The sequence below is a fragment of the Pseudonaja textilis genome, chromosome 6 (assembly GCF_049901715.1).
Source record: "Pseudonaja textilis isolate UNSWEBS1 chromosome 6, rPseTex1.2, whole genome shotgun sequence".
NCBI classification, from domain to species: domain Eukaryota; kingdom Metazoa; phylum Chordata; class Lepidosauria; order Squamata; family Elapidae; genus Pseudonaja; species Pseudonaja textilis.
The window spans coordinates 58,740,707-58,761,757 of record NC_141995.1 but is presented as its reverse complement, the minus strand read 5'-3'; the positions used below and the strand labels follow the sequence as shown (position 1 = coordinate 58,761,757).

The 21,051-nt window shown below is 37.3% G+C and overlaps 1 protein-coding gene across 2 annotated transcripts; it reads right to left on the bottom strand.

The window, feature by feature from the left end:
• Window positions 1-4,319: 4,319 nt before the first annotated feature.
• TMEM192 (transmembrane protein 192) lies at window positions 4,320-20,214 on the bottom strand. Of its 2 annotated transcripts, XM_087936665.1 has the most exons (6): window positions 20,113-20,214; window positions 16,320-16,466; window positions 14,178-14,442; window positions 11,449-11,583; window positions 6,571-6,673; window positions 4,320-5,900 (listed from the first exon to the last, which is right to left on the bottom strand). In XM_087936665.1, the coding sequence occupies exons 1-6, from the start codon at window positions 20,164-20,166 to the stop codon at window positions 5,777-5,779; spliced, it is 828 nt and encodes a 275-aa protein (XP_087792791.1). In that variant the 5' UTR covers window positions 20,167-20,214; the 3' UTR covers window positions 4,320-5,776. The 2 variants fall into 2 exon arrangements, with proteins under 2 accessions (XP_087792791.1, XP_087792790.1); XM_087936664.1 differs by lacking the exons at window positions 4,320-5,900; window positions 6,571-6,673 and adding an exon at window positions 6,710-7,613.
• Window positions 20,215-21,051: the final 837 nt, after the last annotated feature.

Genomic DNA, 21,051 nt, shown 5'->3' with positions numbered 1-21,051 from the left:
GAGAACTAAGATCTGAACATGTATAATCTTCTATAGATCTGTTCAAAAATGCAAACAGCTTATTCCCAGATAAATGAGTATAAGTATTAGTATGCACAAAATATTTTTTGAAATATTTTTTTGCAAGAGTTTGAAAATAATTATTAAAGCTTCAAATAAGTCAAAGGGATACATTTTTAAGTGTGCAAATAATTAAACATCAATCAAAGGCATTTCAAATATATAGGTTCCTTCAAAAGTAAATAAGAGTGAGGAAACATAAAATACTTTGAAGTCCTTTAGGGAAAAATAGGCATCAAATACTGTGAAATGCCTTAGCCTTTATGTTGTTTCAAAACCTAAGATAGTTGCCACAAGGGATTTCCTTCTTCCTACAAAACCATTTTTCCAAGCAAGGAATATTTATATGTAGTTTTTTTAAAAAAAATCTTACATGACTTTGTCGGATATTTGGCATTGGGTTCTTAGATCCTCCTTTGCCCGGGTAGATTCTGCTGTCCAAACTGAGAAACTATGAGAGTTAGTTGCTGACAGTCCTTCTATTTTGTGATGGAAATGGATTTAAGAGTGAATGGTCTCTGTTCCCTTCTTTTGGAATAGATTTAGGATGCTTTCCACTCTTCTCATGGACTTCTGAAGTCTTGTAAACATCTGGTTTTTCCAAATGATTTTGTGTTGGAGCATGAGTAATTTTAGATCGAATTTTAGAAAGAAAGCCTGAATTCCCGAGCAAAAGATGGAGTGGACTCATTGAAAAACATCTTCCGGTTCAGTCAAAGACTTTAAACATATTTAACGTTCAAGACCTTTCTTTTCTTTTTTTTAAAAAGTATACCTCATCAAGTCTTGATTCCAATCTAGTGCAGTGACCTCTGTAAATCAACTAACGTACAAGTGTTTGCAAAAAACTGGGGTCAAAAGGACTGTGTACATTGTAGTTTAGTGCCAACTGCAGTCCAAACAGCCAGATGTGGGAAGGAAAACTTTTACCTATTGGAAAAAGCAATTGATATTTGCTCCCATTTGCATACTGATTAAGGATTTCCCATTGTATAATATTTACACACTGGGACAGCAGAACAATTTGTAGCCCAGTTCTGTCTCCAAACACATTGTTGTGGATCAGAGACACTTTAACCAGTCAACATAAAAAAAACAGTCACCGTGGGAAATAGTTATCTCAGGATTAGGGTTGTTGATAGTATTATCCAACCAGATTGCTTTTGCCTTTAAATATCCATCATGGTGAAAAGAAGTCTTGGCTCTGATGTTTCTTTTCATGTACATTTCATTCATGTTGTTTCCAGCGTTAGATGTTTATGAGAAGTCAATTCAGTTAACATAAATTTGTAAATTCCTAAGGGGGAAAAGGGGAATTAAAAGCTCTCCAGAAACACTATGGAAAAATAGATATATCAAACCTTATTCTTTCAGCTCTGCTTCTTTTTTAAAAGGAGCTGTAAATCTCCTTGCTATATAGGTACGTACCTGAAAATATTCTTTTTCTTTACTTACATTTCATAGTACAAATATGCAAGCTAGTAAGATGTCTGTATCTGGTATTTACAAGAAAAAAAAGTTTGTTGATATTCAGATCATGCATTCAATATGATCTTAAGGTGCAGTGTGAACAGTACACAGAAAGCATTTTTCAGTGTTAAAAAAAAACTCAGGCCTTTTCCCTTCTTTTGTCTTAGCAATTTGAGAATTATTTTGTCATTTGAAGTAATTTTAGAAGCTTGCCTTTTTTGTGAGAAATTTTTTGTAATGTTTTAATTTTTAATTTAATTTTTGTAATGTTTTTCTAGATGTTTTCACTTTATTTTCCAGACTAACACTTGAGTTATATTATGAATTATACTGATGCTTTTTCTCCATGATATCAACTCATTTGTGAACTATTTAAAGACGTATGGCTACTGAGTCATCGATGTAAGAATCCAGTTGTTTGTCCCTTCAACCAGTCCATGTAGAAACAGACGATATTTTATTATTATAAAAACTATACATAAGGAATTCTTTTAATTCTTTAACCATCATGGATAGAGATGGTGTTGATTGGGAATAATTTTATAGTGTTTTAAGGAATCCCAAGTTACTGGGTGGGGAAATTATCAGAGAAGGAAGGATAGTCTGCTTCATCATCCGCCATGTAGAAGAGGCAGCTCCCAAGATATGGGTGCCTATTCTAGAAACTGAGTAATTGTTCGGGTTGCATTGTGCATTCACATTTGTAGACACACTTCTCTATATAAAACTGCCTTTATAGAACTTTAATGGGTACTCTCCTTTATATAGACTTATACAGATTGAATTGCGCCCACAGGGGAATGGGATTCCCAATCCCTATAATTGAGATATCCATAGGGGAACGGAGAATGTCAATTTATGCAGCGTCAGATGGAGGTTATGCAACGTATTTTGACTTTTGAGATAATTCCTGCTATAAACCTGTCACTGATGTACAATACTCATGCATCCAATACCTTTAACAATACATGCTTTGGTGAGAGTCATGACAAGTAACAATATGTAACTGAATTTGACTGATCCCTAAAATGTTAGGTGGGAAATCATCACAGTAGGAGACAAGATACTATCGCTGATATCATGAGCTTGAGTTGAGAACTTTAAAAAGCAGTCACTGATAGTCCTGGGGAATTGTAGCCCAATAGATCATGAACTATTAGAAACGACTGAATTACTGGCAATCAACAACAACACTGGAAGAAATGATTTCTGATTCAAATAATTTATTCCTTTCTAAAATAGATAAAATTGAGGTATGCTTTTTAAAATATATTATTAGCTTCATAACATAAGCCACCAATCTTCCCAAATGCCAGAGTAGGGGTAGCTCCCTGGACCATTACATATAGTCTGCTCTAAGTTATGTGATCAGGAGGACAATTTAGAATGAAGAATTGTTAACACTCTGATCTCTCTCTCTCTCTCTCTCTCTCTCTCTCTCTCTCTCTCTCTATATATATATATATATATATATATATATATATATATATATGCGTTATTCTGCTAATGGGTGAACAGGTCAGCAGATATAAAGGAAGCAAATACAAAGGAAGCATTACATTTTAAGAAAAGAGACTTCTTATATGGGTTGAACGTTTTTATTTTATTAGAGCAGCATTCCTCTAGCTGGGAATTTGGTAATTCTGGGAGATTATAGTTCAATGCATGTCTGGGGAACTCAGTCTGAAGCAGTCAGTGTTTTAAATGAATTTAAAGGTATTTTGTAATGCGCTTAAGACCCTTATCCAAAAGTGGAATTTACTAGGTGCCCTGAGCCAGTAAAGATATGAACTCTTTGATAAAATATGAACTTGAGGTGGAGGAAAGGCAATTTGAAGTGTAACACAGGGTGCACTTGAAACAGGGAGAGTATTAAAAGCATTGATCTGTGACTCAGTTCAAAGATATTGCACAAATTAGCAAATCTTCCAAAGTACAAAGGAAATTAAATGGCAAAACTTCCTGACCAAAGGATGGATACCGTGAAAATAAAATAATTATAGCTGAACTGGAAAGATGGAAGCTTTATGACTGGTAAAAACAGAGGTTACAATTGCTGGCATTTTCCAGATGCTCCACAACTTCAAGCAACATTGTTTGTTTGGCTCAAAACAACAAAAGCACTGTTGTGTAGCTGGAATGCCAGAGGTTGCTTACTATGCTCTACCCCAGTAGCTTTTTCAAACTTGGCAACTTTTTACTGGTGGCGAACAGCTGGGGAATTCTAGATGTTGAAGTGCACACAACTTAAAATTGCCAAGTTTAAAAAAACACTGCTCTAAATCTTCAAACCCAGTAAGAACTGCAACTGAAAGAGCTATAAGAAAAATAATAGCAAGTGTTTCTATGCAATTTAACTAATTATTGGCTTAAGTTAACGTACAAGTGTTTATACGGGTATCTAATATTCTAGACCAGGGCTGTCAAACTTAAATGCCTGTTGACTTTAATAGAATCATAGACTATCAGAGTCGGAAGGGACTTTAGAGCAGTGGTGGGATTCAATTTTTTTTAACTACCGGTTCTGTGGGCATGGCAGGGGAAGAATACTGTAAAATATCCAGTCAGAGGTGGTATTTGCTGGTTCTCTGAACTACACAAAATTGCCGCTACCGGTTCTTCAGAACTGGTCAGAACCTGCTGAATACGACCTCTGCCTTAGAAGTAGCACTTTCCTGCTACCAATCACATCTGATAACAAGATGAGTTCTTAAGTAGATCTGATAAAGACATATTTTTTGCAGGCATATTAACACAGAATCTGAAGAATCTTTAGGTACAGACTGCAATAGATTAGGATTTATTGCATTTATTAACTTATCACATTTAATACAAAAGGTAGAACAAATTACATACAAACAATGATGAAATCTAAGTAACCTTTAAAAGGAAAACTCATCTCCTATATAAAATCTTACCTGTGTATAAACCACAGCCTAAAAGACATGAAGGAATTAGTGTTAGAAGCAGTCAGTTGCAATATTAAGTTATTTTGTGCAATATACATGCATACATATATAAGTAAGCAGTGGATGAACAATTAGTTTGCATAATTTATAGCAGGATGATGGCAAAGTATGCCTTTCTGATTACAGAATACACAAAAATTACTCTTCGTTGGCGGCAGAAAGACAGAGTAGGCAATTATCTGTTAACAGAGAAAAAGAAAATTAAAAACTTTAGTCCAGCAGTTCCCAGCAATTAATTTTCGCTGAATTCAGTAGGATCCACACACTTTTATCTATGTATTTTGTGCAACAGCTTTCAGGGAGAGTATAGTAGGCCTGAGTATTATCAACAATTATGACAGGTTTAAAGGGCAGAGGAGCTGGATTTTAATCCCATATGCAGGAATTAAAGAAGTGGCTTTTCAAAATAAAGAAGTAGGTCTTAAGAAGAACTTAAAAGCCAGAAACTTATGTTTCTTCACATTATAAACAATACCATACCATAAACCGCTAGGATAAAGACTTACATGCAGCTTGTTACTATCCCCACACATTTAAAAAATATTTTTACACACTTTCCCATTCTTGTTCATTTGATTGTAAGATGCTGAGACCCATACACATAAGCAAGGCAGAAAGGCAACATTAACTTTTATTTTGATACCCATGATTTTAAAAGGCACAATTTATATTTCCCATATTATACCCACATGGGGTCTTTCCAGTTTATGTAGGATATCCTCATTTCCCGCTTTTGGATATTCTGTTATCACTATATTTACAGAAATGGAATCTTAGTGATTCTGCACAGGTTTTTTAAAAAAGGTGTCAGTTTTCCAGATGATTCTTCACTATTACTATAGCAACTTAATTCATCTCTGAGGAAGCAGAGATACTAATAGTCCTTAATTTCTTTTATAAATGTATCCTATAACAAAAGTATAAGGAAAACTGACATTTAAATGAAGATGTTTATCTTGTTGTATTTTTGAAAAGAACTGAATCCTGAACTACCATAGAAATCTTTGGCACTTTGGAAGAACAATCTGCAACTGACATAGAAAGAGAAATTTTTCCTATCTAAGGTCCGCTTCCTGCACTGCAAAAAAAAAAAAAAAAAAAATAGTAGAGACAACCATTTAAAAATATATATCCTTTTAAAAAAGAAGCTTTCCCAATCAGCCAGGAGTGACCAACTGCTATTCAAAACCTGGACTGGAGTTTTTCAATACAACTTGTATTTCTGAGAATAAATCAGTGCTGGATATTTTTCTTCTGCATTGCTGTCTTGAATACCACTAGCTTCTGTTCTGCTCTGATATCGATGCCAATAGTCTCTTGCTAAGTAGGGCATTGTGCCGCTGAAGGTATTCAATCATGTCACCTTGTTTTTCAACTACTTCTTCCAAACTTGAGAATTCTCTGAAAAGCAAAATAAAATAAAATCATACCATCATCCTAATCGCATTGTCTTTTGCTCGTTCTTCCCAGAGTCATGCTGGCTCAGGAATTCTGGGAGTTGAAGTCCACGGGTCTAAAAGGGCCACAGTTCCCCAATCCTGCTCACGACTATCAAACACCCGGCCCAACGGCCTGATGAGTCACGTGGTCACGCCCATGCCCAGTTTAGCGAAGGGGGGGAAAAGTCCCAATGCATCACATGACACCGCCGTGATGATGTGAGTTTGACACCAGGGCTGTCTTAACAGCATTATGGGCCCTAGGCAAAGCAGTGAACTGGGGCCTCTACGACAACTACTCACAAGAATAAAAATGTAAATGGTCGATAAAATTAAACATATATTTGCATGTTAGTATTAATGTAAAAAATGCAGTAAAATGTAATCAATATGTTGCTGTATCCATATAATACAAGGTGCACTGAAGGGTTAACATACACAGATTAGTATGGAGTCTCTATGCTCATGGGGCCCACAGGCAAGCGCCCATCAAGCCCACGCGTTAAGACAGCCCTGTTTGACACCCCTGCTCTAGAATAATGAACCATGAGACTAATATACCACACTATCAGGGCTTAAAAAACACAAGAGTGCCAAGGATTTATCCAATTTCGGCAAATTTATACAAGTACCTGAATCCAACTTCTGAGGTAACTTGATTAGGATAGGAATACATCTTCTCTTCTTCTATTATATCAGGTCTTGGCTTTGCTTGGTTAAAGTTGCTTACCTTCACTTTGAGAACAAAGAGAAGGTCAAATGTATCCCGCTACTGTCAAACTATATTCAATTAAAAACAAACTTCATTTCTAGAAAAAAAAAAATTGTTTCCTCTACAAAATGGAACAGTTCAAAGCATTTAAGTATAAAACAAGATGCATAAGGGGGGAAAAAATGAGGGGTCTTATTATTCAGACCCAGAAAAAATCACAGAGCCCAAACGATAAAGTTAAATAAAATGACAACATCCAAAGCTGATTTAAAAGGAATTTTGAACTCTTGTAGCATAAATAAATGTTCTGCTTCCAAAGATAAAAATCCTTTCACAAATTCCATTAAATGTCCCTCTAAAGGTAATTAGTTATAAAAAAAGAATCACAGTAAACTAAATATTCACGTGGATGGAAACAGTTCACCAGAAAGCTTTAACCCAAGTTGTTTAGCATTCTAATCAAATGCAAACGATTTAGCAATTCTAGAATATAACCCAATACAAACAAGAGAATAGGAAGGTTTTTCTTTCGGCTTTTCTCTAAAAAACTAAACAACAATAAACCTCCATGCGATAAGAATAGTCAAAACATGCCATCTTAGGGGCAAGGAAAAAGAAACTCAATTGTGCAGTTATTTTGTCTTTATATAATGCAATCATGATACTGTTTTTCATGGCATGTTTATAATATTGATATGTTATAACAACTGGAAAACTGGGATAATTTTTACTCAGCTAACCAAATATCCTGAAAAAGAGCCAGGTTATGTTTAACATATTCATAAAAGAAAGAAAAAAAATATATCTGGAGAAGAACTAGATGTAGTAAACTACTACACATATCTTGGCCGATGGATCTCAATGGAAAGCACATATAGGAAATTGAAAGGCATGTTAAATGTGTTTCATAGGCATTTTGCAAGCTAAGTATAAATTTCAAGAACTTCCTCCCCCTCTGCATGCCTGAAAATAAAAGTTTTCGATCAGTGTGTGCTACCTGCTCTAACACATGCCAGCAGAACATGGACACGAACCTCACAATCAATACAAAAGATACAAGTGGCGCAAAGATGCATGGTTGGCATTACAAGACAAGATAGAAACACCGGCACACGGATTCAACAACAAACAAAAGTATACAATATCATCAAGAGAGTAAAAGAATGGAAATGGAAATGGGCTGGTCACATAGAATGATCAAGGCAGTCATAGAATGGATCCCACTTGGTAAGATCCATGAAAGAGACCTAAAACAAGATAGATCGATGACATCAGCAAATATCGTGGGCCCGACTGACAAAAGAAAGTTCAGGACTGAATTGGTTGGAAACGTGTGTAAGAGGCCTTCATCCTGAAGTGGATAGACAACGGCTAAAATGATGATGAGGATGATTCCGGGTGAGCGGGGAATACATCTTTCGGATGACTCTAGAGCAGGAGTGTCAAACTGGCGGCCCGCAGGCCGGATGTGTCACGCATAGGCCACGCCTACCCCGTTCTGCGAAGGGAGAAAACGTTCCGATATGTTACGTGACGGCAATGTGACACCATGAGTTTGACGCCCATGAGAATAGGATCTGTTTTGGCATTTCGTCAATTTTCTTTCCAATAACAAATAAAAAGGAAGCAGGGGCTGGATATGATAAAACAGTGGCATCGCTATATTTCCCCTCCGCTTAAGAAAGTAATATGGAAATGGGAACCGTAGGCAAGATCTTCCAGCCTGTTTTGTGCCAATAAGTAAACCAACCAACCAAACAGAGCTTATTTGTTATCGGTGAGCAGAAATGGGTGAACTGGCTGAGCATAACATATGATTATCTACCAGGTAATTCAATGAGAAAAAAATGGAAATAGGTATCAACAGGGAAAGATCATGTGACCATTTCAGCTATTTTTAATACTTCACAGCAGGCTAACTATTCACTCGTTAACTCAGAGAAAACCCTTGTCAATTGGGTTATTTGTGCGGTGGGATATTTTGTTAGGAAATATGGAGATGTGGCTTATGTACCCTTCTTAACTCCTATTTAATTCCCTTTATTTTTTGAAAGGAGCATTAAAATGCTGTTTTGAAATGGTATGAATTAAAGCAGATACGCTTGCTGAGTTGATGGGTAGGGTATTCCCATACATTGTGGGAAGGGTAGGGAGGATCTGGCTAGGATAAACTGCATAAAATTATCATCATTCACACCCAATATTTGGTTCTGCAAATATGTTTCCAGAATGAATGCTTGACTGCTTAGCCAAAAAGGGATTAGCAAACATACTGGAGAAGATTGTTTTTATTTATTTATTCATCCCACATCAACACAATGCTTCATTCTCCTCCACTCAATCAACAGCTCTATGTGAAGAGAAAAACTCTTCCTATCTCTATTAGAATTGCTTTACTAGGCCACCTGCTATGTAGGAAGGGGGCTGGATGACTGATCAGAGGAATAACTAAAACAGGTGTGTCTACAAGCTGTAAAAAGCTTTAGATGCATTTAGCTCTCAAGCTGCCTTAAGAATTCAGGTATCAAAGCGCAGATCCGATTACCCCCAAAGTACACATTCGAAACAATGGTGCCTAAAGGTGGTCAGTGGAGCAGAATCATAAAAGATGGGTAAGCTAGTGAGTTGGTTAATATAACTGTAAACAAAAGCATTTTATTGTGCTTTATCTAAAAAATAATACCTTTTTTTCTGAAATAGATGATTGTAAGTCAGAGGAAAAGAGACATGAGGGCGATTAACAACAATGCTCAGGAAACAGCAGTAGAGAGTGGAACCGCCATGAAATAAGCACTGTGAGGAAAACTCTGCTTCATTTAGGTAATGTTACATTGCATGCACGTGTGTAGGGACAGGACCTGCATTCATGACGCTCATTTCATCCCTTTGTCAAAGCCACTGATTCTTATTTGAACATAGAATAATAGAGTTGGAAGGAACCTTGGAGGTCTTCTAGTCCAACCCCTTGCTTTAGCAGGATAATTTTTAAGGGAGGCTTGGTGGCGCAGTGGTTAGAGTGCAGTACTGCAAGCTACTCCTACTGCAATTTGACAGATTGAATCCCACCAGGCTCAAGGTTGACTCAGCCTTCCAAGGTGGGTAAAATGAGGACCCTGATTGTTGGGGGCAAGAGGCTGGCTCTGTAAACCGCTTTGAGAGGGCTGGAAAGCCACTATAAAGTGGTATATAAGTCTAAGCGCTATTGCTTATTGCTATACCCTATGCCAATTCAGACAAAGAACTAAAGAATTGCGGGGCACATAAAAGACTAGCCAATGTGCTCTTACATATTTGTAGTAATTTGTGTGCTATCCTACACATTGCAGTGAAAATCAATATCCTTGACCAGGAAGCAATAAAGGAAAACACTGAAGAGTAGTAAAAGAAAGTAAAAAAAAAGAAAAGAACAAATGTGTAGACAAACAATGTGGATTCTTTGGCTATATGGAGGTCTGGATTCAAAGGGCAAAAGGAGATTCCACTTTGCTTTTTGAATTTGGATCTCTGCACAGACTTATTATATAAAGTAGTAAAGCGTTAATGAGCCAGAATATTCAGCATGGTTCTTGTGAACCCTTTTGCATTTTCAGCAATTCTACAAAAATATGACCTAAATGTTGAGAATCATTTTCTTCAATAAATAAATGAACAAGTTTTGGATTCATATATAGTTTTGGGAGTTGTGTGGAGACAAGAGCATGTTTTAAATCATATTTATACAGAAATATTGGAAACTGAAAAGGATTCGTAAGCTTCTAAGCACCACTGTATGTATTTAGCTACTTTAAAGTGCTGTTTTGCTTCTATTAGTTATACTTACAAAGATGCCTTAGAAGCTAGCTAAAATCTGTGCTTATGTTGCCATTGTGTATTAAATGAGACTTTACACATCACATATTTTTTTGTTCTAGGTTCTAAATTTAATTGCTTTAATTATAAACAGAGGGAGACAGCAAGTCCAATACAAAGCTATAAGACTCGAAAGCCAACTCCTTTGAAACAGCAGTTTATAGATCATTCACATACACCTTAACGCCTTAAAATACAGATTCCCCAGGATGGCTTGAAAAATAATAGCATAGTGTCATTTTTGTCTTCTTTGCTGCAATAACTTATAGAATTATCTCACTTTACTGGCGATGCTACATTCCCTGAGTTTTAGCTTTTTTTCATCCTAAAAAGAGACCGGAGAATTTCATTATTCTTATAAGACTGCATCTTGTGTTTGAGCTTTTCTAACACTCTCTGAATTGTGCAAATGTATCTGGCAATATGCATTTTGCTCTTTCCTTCCTCAGCTTCCATGTGCCCAGTAAAAAAAAAAAGAGCCTTGAACTATTCATGAAGAGATGTAGCTGCTTATCAGTGCCAGGCAAAAAGATTCTCAAAGCAGCTGCTTTGCCACAAAAGATGACTCTCACTGCCAAGGGAAGGATTTCTTTACCAACAGCTGCATTTTGTATGCTCTATTTTTGTGCTGAACACTGCCCCAAGCCCTTGGGATACACCAGCGTAAAAGTTGAAAGATGTAAGTGTCATGCAAACAATTGCAGCTTTGCAGTTCCACCACCACAAAAGTTAAGTTCAGTAACATCCGGATCTTTGTCCTCCTCTCAGCATCATATACAATAACACTGAAAGGTCTGGTGGTATGATTTCCGACAGTATAAATATTAGGGTGACAGCTTGTACGTTTTTAGCAGACCGCTTAAATCAAGTTCATGTTAAAATAAGGCTTTAAAAACAGAATGAGAGTGGGTGGCTTAATCACCCTAACAAGGCAAAGAAAAATTCTCACCTGTGTACACAACCAGACATATCAATGAGCATATCAATTCCATAGCCAAGATTCCCAGCATGAAGCAGAGATACATTTTATTGTGATTAGGAAACGAATGTTGCAATGACACTATCAGCAATAAAGCCACATTTCCTATTAAAAACAAACAGGACACATTAGAAACAGAAATCTGGGATGGTTTCTTCCACAAAGCCACATTGGTTGAAAGTCAAGGCCACTAAAACAGTGTGGAGGGTAGGCTAGAATTTTCCAAATATAGCTCACAAAGAACCCTTCTGCTTAAATAATAATCGTGCAATAACTTTAAGCCAAACTGCATGCAACAGATAACCTTGATCAGTAGGCCATTAAAATAAATCCATACATAGCTGACTCTAATGACCCAAAATAGAAACAAACAGAAAATGTATTAACTGTCTGCAGGGCTAGGGCTTGAATTCAATTCTTTCCTTCATTCTGCCTTCCAGGACAATTCAATCATCACTGACTGTGTATGGGTTCTAGATGAATCTTTACAATAGTGGGCTAGAATTACTGGAATGATATATATACTATTTATTTGGATTGGATTTCCACCAGTCCCACTATCTTTCAATGGGCTTTAGGAGTAAAGTTATGAACAGATATAAGGTCAAATTAATATACAGATTGATTGAATACTGTCAAATCAATGTCAACTTTCAGCAACCACAGCTGAATTCTCCCTAGGAGGATTTATTTTTTATCTTGGCCTTTTAGATTGTTTTAGAGATATGATGATTTTAACAATAACTACAATCATTTGCTGTCCGTATCCAAATATAAGAGCACAGTACCATTGCATTCTTTTGTATAATTGAAATATTTTGTTATTGTCCCCCTCCAGGACCTTCTTGTATCAGTTCTGCCTTATACATACAGAACTGTACAGGTGTCTGCTTGTTATACAGGTGTCTGCTTGTTTTAGCTGGGCTGCCCGTTATATTTTGGGTGACTGTACTGAGAAAAAAAACCCACTCCGGCTGTACCTTACCATCCAAGAACACCCACCAGATAAGGCTGAGACATCGTAGAAGGACTTACAAGTAAAATGATTATTAGCATTATATAAAAGGACAATATATTTTCCCCACAGAAGCATATCACAAGCACTATATCTTCAAGAGAATGTATCATCTGTTTAAATAGCTATTGGCCATCTCGTTGGTTTTTCTATCCCTAGAGCTCTATCTAGTGGCCCCATTCCAGTGGTGCATATCTAACAAGACTACAGATATTCATCCATCTGTAGATTGATTGGTTGGTTCAAAACTGCAGTTTGGTCGTTAACAAAATGTATATATACTGAAATGCTGAAATCAAACAATATTTCATTCGAGAACAAGTAAACTTCTTTTCAGGGGGTGCTTATTAACTTACTTTTTTTAATATCTGGAAGAAGGGTTTTCATTCTACCCAGTAGTCAAGCAAGTTTAGACCTCTCCATGGCAAGTGTTAGCCCTTCGAGGTTCTCCAGAGAAGAAGTGCAACCAGGACCATCCGATCATTTTTATGAATGGCAAGGTTTCACAGAACAGAATTTTGCAAGTCTGAAAATATTCCTCCCTATCTGTCCTACTGGTTCCTTCTGAAACTCTTCCCATTCTCTTCCCTCACCTGCAACCTAGATCGTTCCTTATCAGGTGTTGCCCAGGATGCTGCTGCTCCTCCCACAAAGTCAACACTATCATATAACATGGGAAAACTGGGAGCCACAACATTGTCTTGTTTCATAATTAGATGAACAAGGAATAGAAATGTAACACAATATGACAGGCTTAGTTAGAAATATAAATTTAAAAATGAAATTAAGTGGTACGATCATAAGAGGAAATAATCTCTCCAGTTTTGTAAGATTGCATCTTTTCATTTAATACCAATTTAATATTTGTTTTATGTTCAGAGTGCATGCAATTTTATGGTACATATGCTACTTAGTTCTACAAGCCAATGAAACTAAGATATTGTAACTGATAAAAGTGAACTTATTTCTTACTGTAGTGGGCAGGATCTCAGCCAACAGACCCAAGATAAAAGCTTTCAAGTAAACATTAATCTAGATAATATAAAGTATTTGACACCAGAACAGGATATATTAAAAGTTGATAAACTTTCATTCTTGAAAGCAAGGCCAAAAGCCTATTTTTCAGGGATGTTTCAAACAATATCTTACATTTACTGTATATCAGATGATACAGTCCTAATGAAAAAGTGCCTTGGATATATTCTTGATCTCTAAAAAATTAGGACCACTGGTGTTACTGCAAATTTTCTGTGCATGCAGAGGTACAAATACCGACATGATACCCATATCTGTGGAATTATTTATCACACAGTGGGCCTGGTACAATTAAGATAGCACATTATTACTTTTCACAGTAAAAAATATATGACCATTACTCAGCAGTGGCTCTGTTTGTAAGTATGCTGCAGTGTAAAATAAAATGATATTTTAAAAAGTCTTTTAAAAGTCTGAGCAGGATTTTAAACCTTTTATTAGCCATAGCTATAAGAGTGACTTGTTTCAGTTTACTAGAATAAAAGTTTCAACTTATCAGAATGATATATATCAGGACAAAAATAAAAGTCATAAAAATTTCCACCCTAGATGTGTAACATCATTACTGCATACTGAAATACCTGAATTTAAATAGAAAACATTAATTGAATTAAAGCATTATTTAATTAAAATAACCATGGATCGTCACCTGTTGACTGAATTAGCAGGGGAAACCTTTTAAGGTGTCTTGTGGTTCGGTAGATGCGGAGATAACCTTTGCTTCTAGCTTTGCTGTGGTGAAAGTGAATGAAACGCTCCAGGAACAGATGAAGCATCCATAGAATTACCTTGGCAATCGTTATAGTAGTCTGCACTTTAAAAGGATAAGTATAGTTTTCAGGGCACGTGTCTTCACTTGAATCAGCATAAGAACAAATAACCCCTGTCACAAATGCCAACACAACGAAGGTAACCTAAAAAAAAGAAAGACATGAAATAATTATACACACTAATAAAGTATTATCAGTCAGGTTTCATACAAGCTATTTATTCCTATTAAGCATCTTTATTTTGTTTCTGTAGTGAGCTGAATTATCGTACTGTTTCAACTGGGAATGCCTGTATTTCCCAATTCAGGAACAATACCACTTATAACCCAATTCTAAGCATGCTAGATTATTTTAATGCAAATATGGACCCAAGATATAGCTGTGCACAGATTTAGGGCACTTCATAACAAGGAGAAGGCTCATAAGAAAAGTCCCTAAGATTCAGCTTTGCTTCAAAGGAGTCACTGGGGTTGTTCAATAGCACAAAGGGAACTTACGATTGTATATGTTATTTTATTAAACTTTTTAAGACACCAGAGTTATTTTTTCTCAGTTGAGGAAGTCCTGGGTGTGCACATGGGATCAGTTTCCATCAGCCTGTTTCTGGAAAATGGTATGGCCAAAGTTCCTATATAAAGACTCTAACATGAAGCAGTAAATTAATGATAAATTTTGAGGGTCAGAAGCTGTTTATTACAGTCAGTATACAGTCAGTATACCACAATACTGTTGCCAATAGATGTGCACAGAAATGGGTAAAAATGATTCAACATAAACTAGCAATAAAACCTCAAGATTCAAGAAGCTTTGGCATGATTGCAATTTGTGATACTTAATATCCAACTGACAGATTTAACTTGCAAATATGCATCCACTTTAACACAAATAAGTCTCTTTAGGTGACTTGCAACTTACGGTTTGAATTCAAAAACTATCTTGCTGAAATATTAGAAATAATTAAACTTTCACTTCTGTGAAATAGAAACTCATTCAGAAAAGGGGAAATACAGCTTCTGCTTTATTTTTTTTCCACTTCTATTGTAATCTGTCCTGAACATAATGAAGGTAGTCACTATGTTCATTCACTTGTAAAGCAAAGAATGTTAACTTAATCTGGTTTTAATACATGTCACTGTTTCTGTCATCAAGCTTTCAGAGTTTTTTTTTTTCCTTCCTTCCTCGCCCTCTATACATAATACATACACTGAAGCATACTTCTCTTTTATTATATCCAAAATTATGCTTGGCATATGCAGAAACTGTTTTGATTGCTCTATTTCATTTTGTAAAATAGTAAGGAGACATAGCAATTCAGATCCCATTACCGTAAAGGATAACAAAAGGTAGATTTATTAGTTATGGCACCAGAAATAGGAGTTTTCTGCACATTCCATTTTGTGTTTAATTTTCTCAGCTGAGATATGATCCCCATGCTGAAAGTTGCCAAAACTGTAACAGTAAATACAGTGGTACCTCAGTACTCAACATTAATTGGTTTTGACAGGCATGCCAAGTACTAAAAAATATGAGTGTCGAGCAAACAAGGTGGCTTCCAACTTTGTTTTGGCTGGAAAGAACTTTGTTTTTTCCTACGTCAATGACCTTCCCAACATGGCTGACTTTCTGTCCGCCCTCTGCAACAGTCCTCCTCTTCCTTTTGCTGTGTGCTAAATACCAAGGAAACAATGAGTACCGGGGCAACATGTTCACATCAAAATGCATTGAGTACCAAATTCAACAAGTTTTGAAGCAGTTGAATAGTGAGTTACCATTGTAATAACGATGGGGCAAGGTGGTCTTAAAAGATACTAGATGCCTCTGCCACTTTTAAAGGACCAAGAAGGAAACATTGAGATGAATGTTTTTCCGCTGGGGAAGGAGCAATTTAGGTGGCAGAGAAAGAAGTTGGTATTCCTAATGTGTTGGTCAGCGAAGTAAAATAGGCACATTTTACCACTCGTCTTCAGGAAAGCTGATTTTTTTTTGCATGACACCACATTTGTTTGTTTTTTTCAACTTACATGCAGAAGCAACAAAACATTGGCAACAAAGACTGTAGGTATAGCATGGAACTCTGGATGAAGCCTGGAATGTAACGTATGGCGTGGAAGAAGTGGTGCATCAAGTAGAGGGTCATCATCCATACTCTGCGTTACCTCCAAGGACCCCTGAAACGGATGACATTTTTTAAAAAAAAACCAGAAAGTCAAAGTAACTTTTATAATATGCAGAAATCAATTACGCTATTTGTGTAAGTTGTCTCACATTAGAAAGAGCCGTACATTTCAAAAAGCAAATCCTATTATGCGTAATAGGATTTAACATCATCTACAGAGAATTATAGTTATCATGTAATTTTACCCAGATTATAGCAATGAAGGTCCTGAGTATATAAAGACCCAAAGAAAATGTTGCTATGAAAAAGAATATAAATCCAATTAAAATATTTACCTCCGCATCCATAAATAACACCCTCAGCATCCATAATTTATTTGATGGGAGGCATGAAATCCATGTTCAAGTTTTAGAATAACCTCCACAAAACCAAACTTCAGTACAACTCTGAAACTGTCAAACATGCCTGACTGGAAAATCTGGCTCACAAATCTGACCAGGAAATCCTGATTCCACTCCACGTTTAATTATGAAAGGTGGTTCTGGGCCCATCACTGTTTCTCATGAAGCGTCCTTATGTTGTGAGGAAAAGAGAAACCAGACGTTCTGCTGTACCAGGAGGCCAACACAGGAGCACACTTCACATTACATTGAACACAGACCAGAAAATGCTACTTTTGTGTATTTTTTTTTCAACATAAAATCTTTTTAGATTAGTGTACTGTTAACAATTGCAAGCATTTTTTTCATTAATATATTCATTCTACAGGAGCAAAAAGACCTTTAAAACCTGCTGTTTTCCTTTTCCATGTAACATGGTCGGAAATCGTCAAAGCAAAAATGTCAAGTAGATAGCTCAGTATAACTGAATCTTTTCTAGGAATAAATCCCCATAAATTTACTCATTTATTCATTTTTTATGCAGCCACCTCAATCAAATTCATTTCCTTCTGGGCATAATAAATATATTTAAATTAGAAAATATTTGAGATACTTTTGGTCAGGGAAGTATTTTCTAAATTTATTAATACAAAACCACGACCTTAGGATTTCAGAACAAAATGAAGTATTCACTAACCATTTGTGCTATAGTAATATGTTTTGTTTTTAATCAATCAAACAAAACACTGAATTGGAATGTAGGTATCATGGAAGTTATGTTTTCAAATAAAGCAAGTGAATCACTATTGAACAGAAATAGCATGGTCTCCAGAATCACGGTCTTTGGAAAAACTGTCTGGTTTTCAGGGCCACCCTTTGTATTTCAAGGATATGCCAATTCTGTAGTTCAATATTAACAGGAAGTAGGAAGCGCAGTGGTTTAATGGTTTAAAGACAGTGGGGAAGGACTGTGATGGTCGAAGACCATGTGTGGTGGGGTCACTTGCCTTGGCTTTTGTCATACTAGCAGTTTGAAAGCATTCTAAATGCAAATACCACTCAGTAAAGTACCACTTTGTTAAAGAGGAAAAACAGTGCTAAATGCAGTAGAAACCAAAACCTGACCTTGTCTGAATGCGACGCCTGACCCCAAGCCAGTTTGCTCCCTGTGGGTACACTAGGGATGACACAAGAGCATGAACCAAACATGCTTAGGCAGTCAAACAACCACTCTGTAGTAACATGGTATTAGTCTCCTGACTAACCTACTATTGCTGTACACTGAATAAAATAATTAGTAGTAAGAAGTCAGTTTTAAGAGTGCTGACAATGTAATATATAGATGTCTATTGAAATGTATATCCTCTTGGATAAAATTTATATGTAGGCTCAAAATAGAATACATCTTAATTTCACACGTTTCACCTTCCACAGAGAAAGAGACCAAACAGAGAAAGAGACCAAATTATCATTCCTGACAAAGGGAAAAAAAACATCTTCCATCAGTTCTAGTTAGAATGACCAATAATAAAAAAGTCAATTCTAATAATAGCTGGAGATCAATGTAATCTAATGAATGTATTACACTCCAATTTGTAATTACAAAATTGTTTTTCAAATATGTAATTAAATTTTAGAAAGCTAGCACAAGACAGAGAAAGCAACCCTTATTTTGACAGGTTAACATCCTGCACAGAACTTATTTTCAGTGCAAGAATCAGCCACAGCAGATAGGCAAACAGAATCATCTCAAGTATCTTTTAGTTTTGTCTCCAAATCTCTTCTTGGTTCTACTGAAATCCTAGCAAACTCTTGCAAATTCATATTTGTATTTGTGTGTGTGTGTGTGTGTGTGTGTGTGTGTAAAATCATGACCTTTTATATTTATTTGTGCTCTGGACTAGTTTTATAAATGTTGGTAGAACATAAAACAAAGCTCGGTTCATCTAACAATGCTTCTGGCACTTTAACTTCAGCATTTGTGTGGCAAAGATTTCAAGCCGAAATAGGGAAAGGAGGAAACAGAGGAGGAAAACTGGAAAACCTAGGATTTTTTTTTTAAGACAAACATATACAAACAAAACATAAAAACGTAAAACCATCTTCCATTTTATATACATACAGTGTGTCAGTTGGTCACAAATCTTTTGTGCTATTCTTTCGTAGTCGTTACAGTTTATAGAAATTTTTACACTGTCAAACAAACATATGCTTATATATTTATCAGTTATTAATTATCCATGACTAAACTATTTATTCCATAGGAAAACCTAGGAAAACTTTAACCTTAGACTGTCTACTATTGACCTCCCCCCTTTCCTAAGAGTAGGGGGCATGCATAAGCGCACCAGTCCCCGTCCTATTGTTTCTTTTATTTCTTTTATGTATCCATGTATTCATAACTATGTTTTTACTTATACCTATTATCTGGTAAGCAATTGACAATAAATAAATAAATAAAAATTAAAAATATGAAGCATAGCTATGACCAACAATGAGGACAATTAACCAGTGGAATAGATCGCCTACTGGGTGGTGGGTACTTCATCACTAGAGGTTTTTAGGAAGAAACTGGACAGCCACTAGTCTGAAATGTATGCTGGGGGGGTTGGACTAGAAGATCTCCCAAGGTCCCTTCCAGCTCTATTCTGACTACGCCCGACACAAAGGCATCCCACTGTCACATACATGCTTCAATGGACAGGATTTTGAGTCACTGTACCGGTGTGGAAACTACTGGAAGGTCCTAATAAAATTATTAGCCCGTAAGCAAAATAGAAAGAAGACCAGAAAGCCATCACAGGGTCGTGAGGAGACGCCTTCATGCTGGCGCTCTCCAAACATGAAAAGGAGGAAACAGTATTTGTCAGAAATGGTCTAGACCAGGGGTGTCCAAGCTTGGCAACGTTAAGACTTGTGGACTTCAACTCCCAGAATTCCTCAGCCAGCAAAGCTGGCTGAGGAATTCTGGGAGTTGAAGTCCACAAGTCTTAACGTTGCAAGTTGGACACCCCTGGGCGGGGGTTGGACTAGATGACCTACAAGATCCCTTCCAACTCTTGATTATCTGTATCTGTATCAATATATCTCTCGACTAGTTGGGATCATCATATTTGGCTGGCAAGGGCAGCAGCCGCAGCCCGACTCGTTTGCAGAGGTGTCAAGACTGACGTTGTCTGGACCCCCAAATGGGTGCAAACCCCCTCCCCACCCCCCGCACCGTCCCTTAAGGCTCCCTGTTCCCTGGGAAGCGTACCTAGTAAGCCACGCACCCTATTCACGCCGGGGCAGCCGCCCCTCCCCACCCGCCCCACTCACGTTATCCAGAGGGTGCAACTGCCGCCGCCCTCCCGAAGCCGAAGCTCCCGCCATGGTGGCGCTGCTCCCGCAGCTGCTTCCGGTGCCCCGCCCCCTCCCGTTGCAAATAAAGGAAGCGCCCCGCCCTCCCTTCCCTTTCACGTAAGGTTTCGTTTTCCACGCCGAAGCTCCGCCCCGCGCTTTTCAACGGCGCGCGGTCCTTTCGGAGGCGCGTGGCTCTCAGAGGAACCGCCTCTCCCGAGGGACACGCCCACCCCTCTTCTAACCCCGCCCCCTCCTGAAACGTAGTAAGCTATTCTGCCTCAGGGCCAAAAAGGGCGGGAAAAACCGTTCGCTTTGCTGAAGGGGCGACTTCTTGTTTTTCTTTTCTTTTCTTTTCTTTTTTTAACCTGCCGGTTCCGAACGGCAGGAAAGGGAGGCCCAAAGCCACGGAGAGAGCAGAAGGATGAGAATTCGAGAAAAAAGTTTTTTTTTTTTAAAAAAAACCCGCGTTTCTGATAGCGTCCCGACAACCGCCCCGTCTTCTGTCAGGGACTAAGAGAACAACGGCAGTGAACGCAATTGCGGATTTGTTTGCCCTTAACGTATCTGGCCACGAGGAGTTTAAACGTGAAAACAATCCCAGTTTTGCTCCATCTCGGTATCCCATCTAGCCCACGAGCGATGCTTTAGGCATCATGAACGGCACTGGAACAACACGTTTCTCCTTATTCTGACGTTATCTAAAGAGATCTGTGACGGCCTCGAAGGCAAAATAACGAGAACTGTGACAGAGGCAAAATAACGCTGGTGTTTTCCGACGGTCAGAAGAATTAATCAATAAAAATTGTGCTCCTGCCTACCAGCATCCATTGGGTATTATTCCTCTGCCTAGCATCCTGTCTGTGGTGTGAGAGAGTTGAGGGCTGTTTGGAAACTGAAACAGTATTTGCTGTGTGT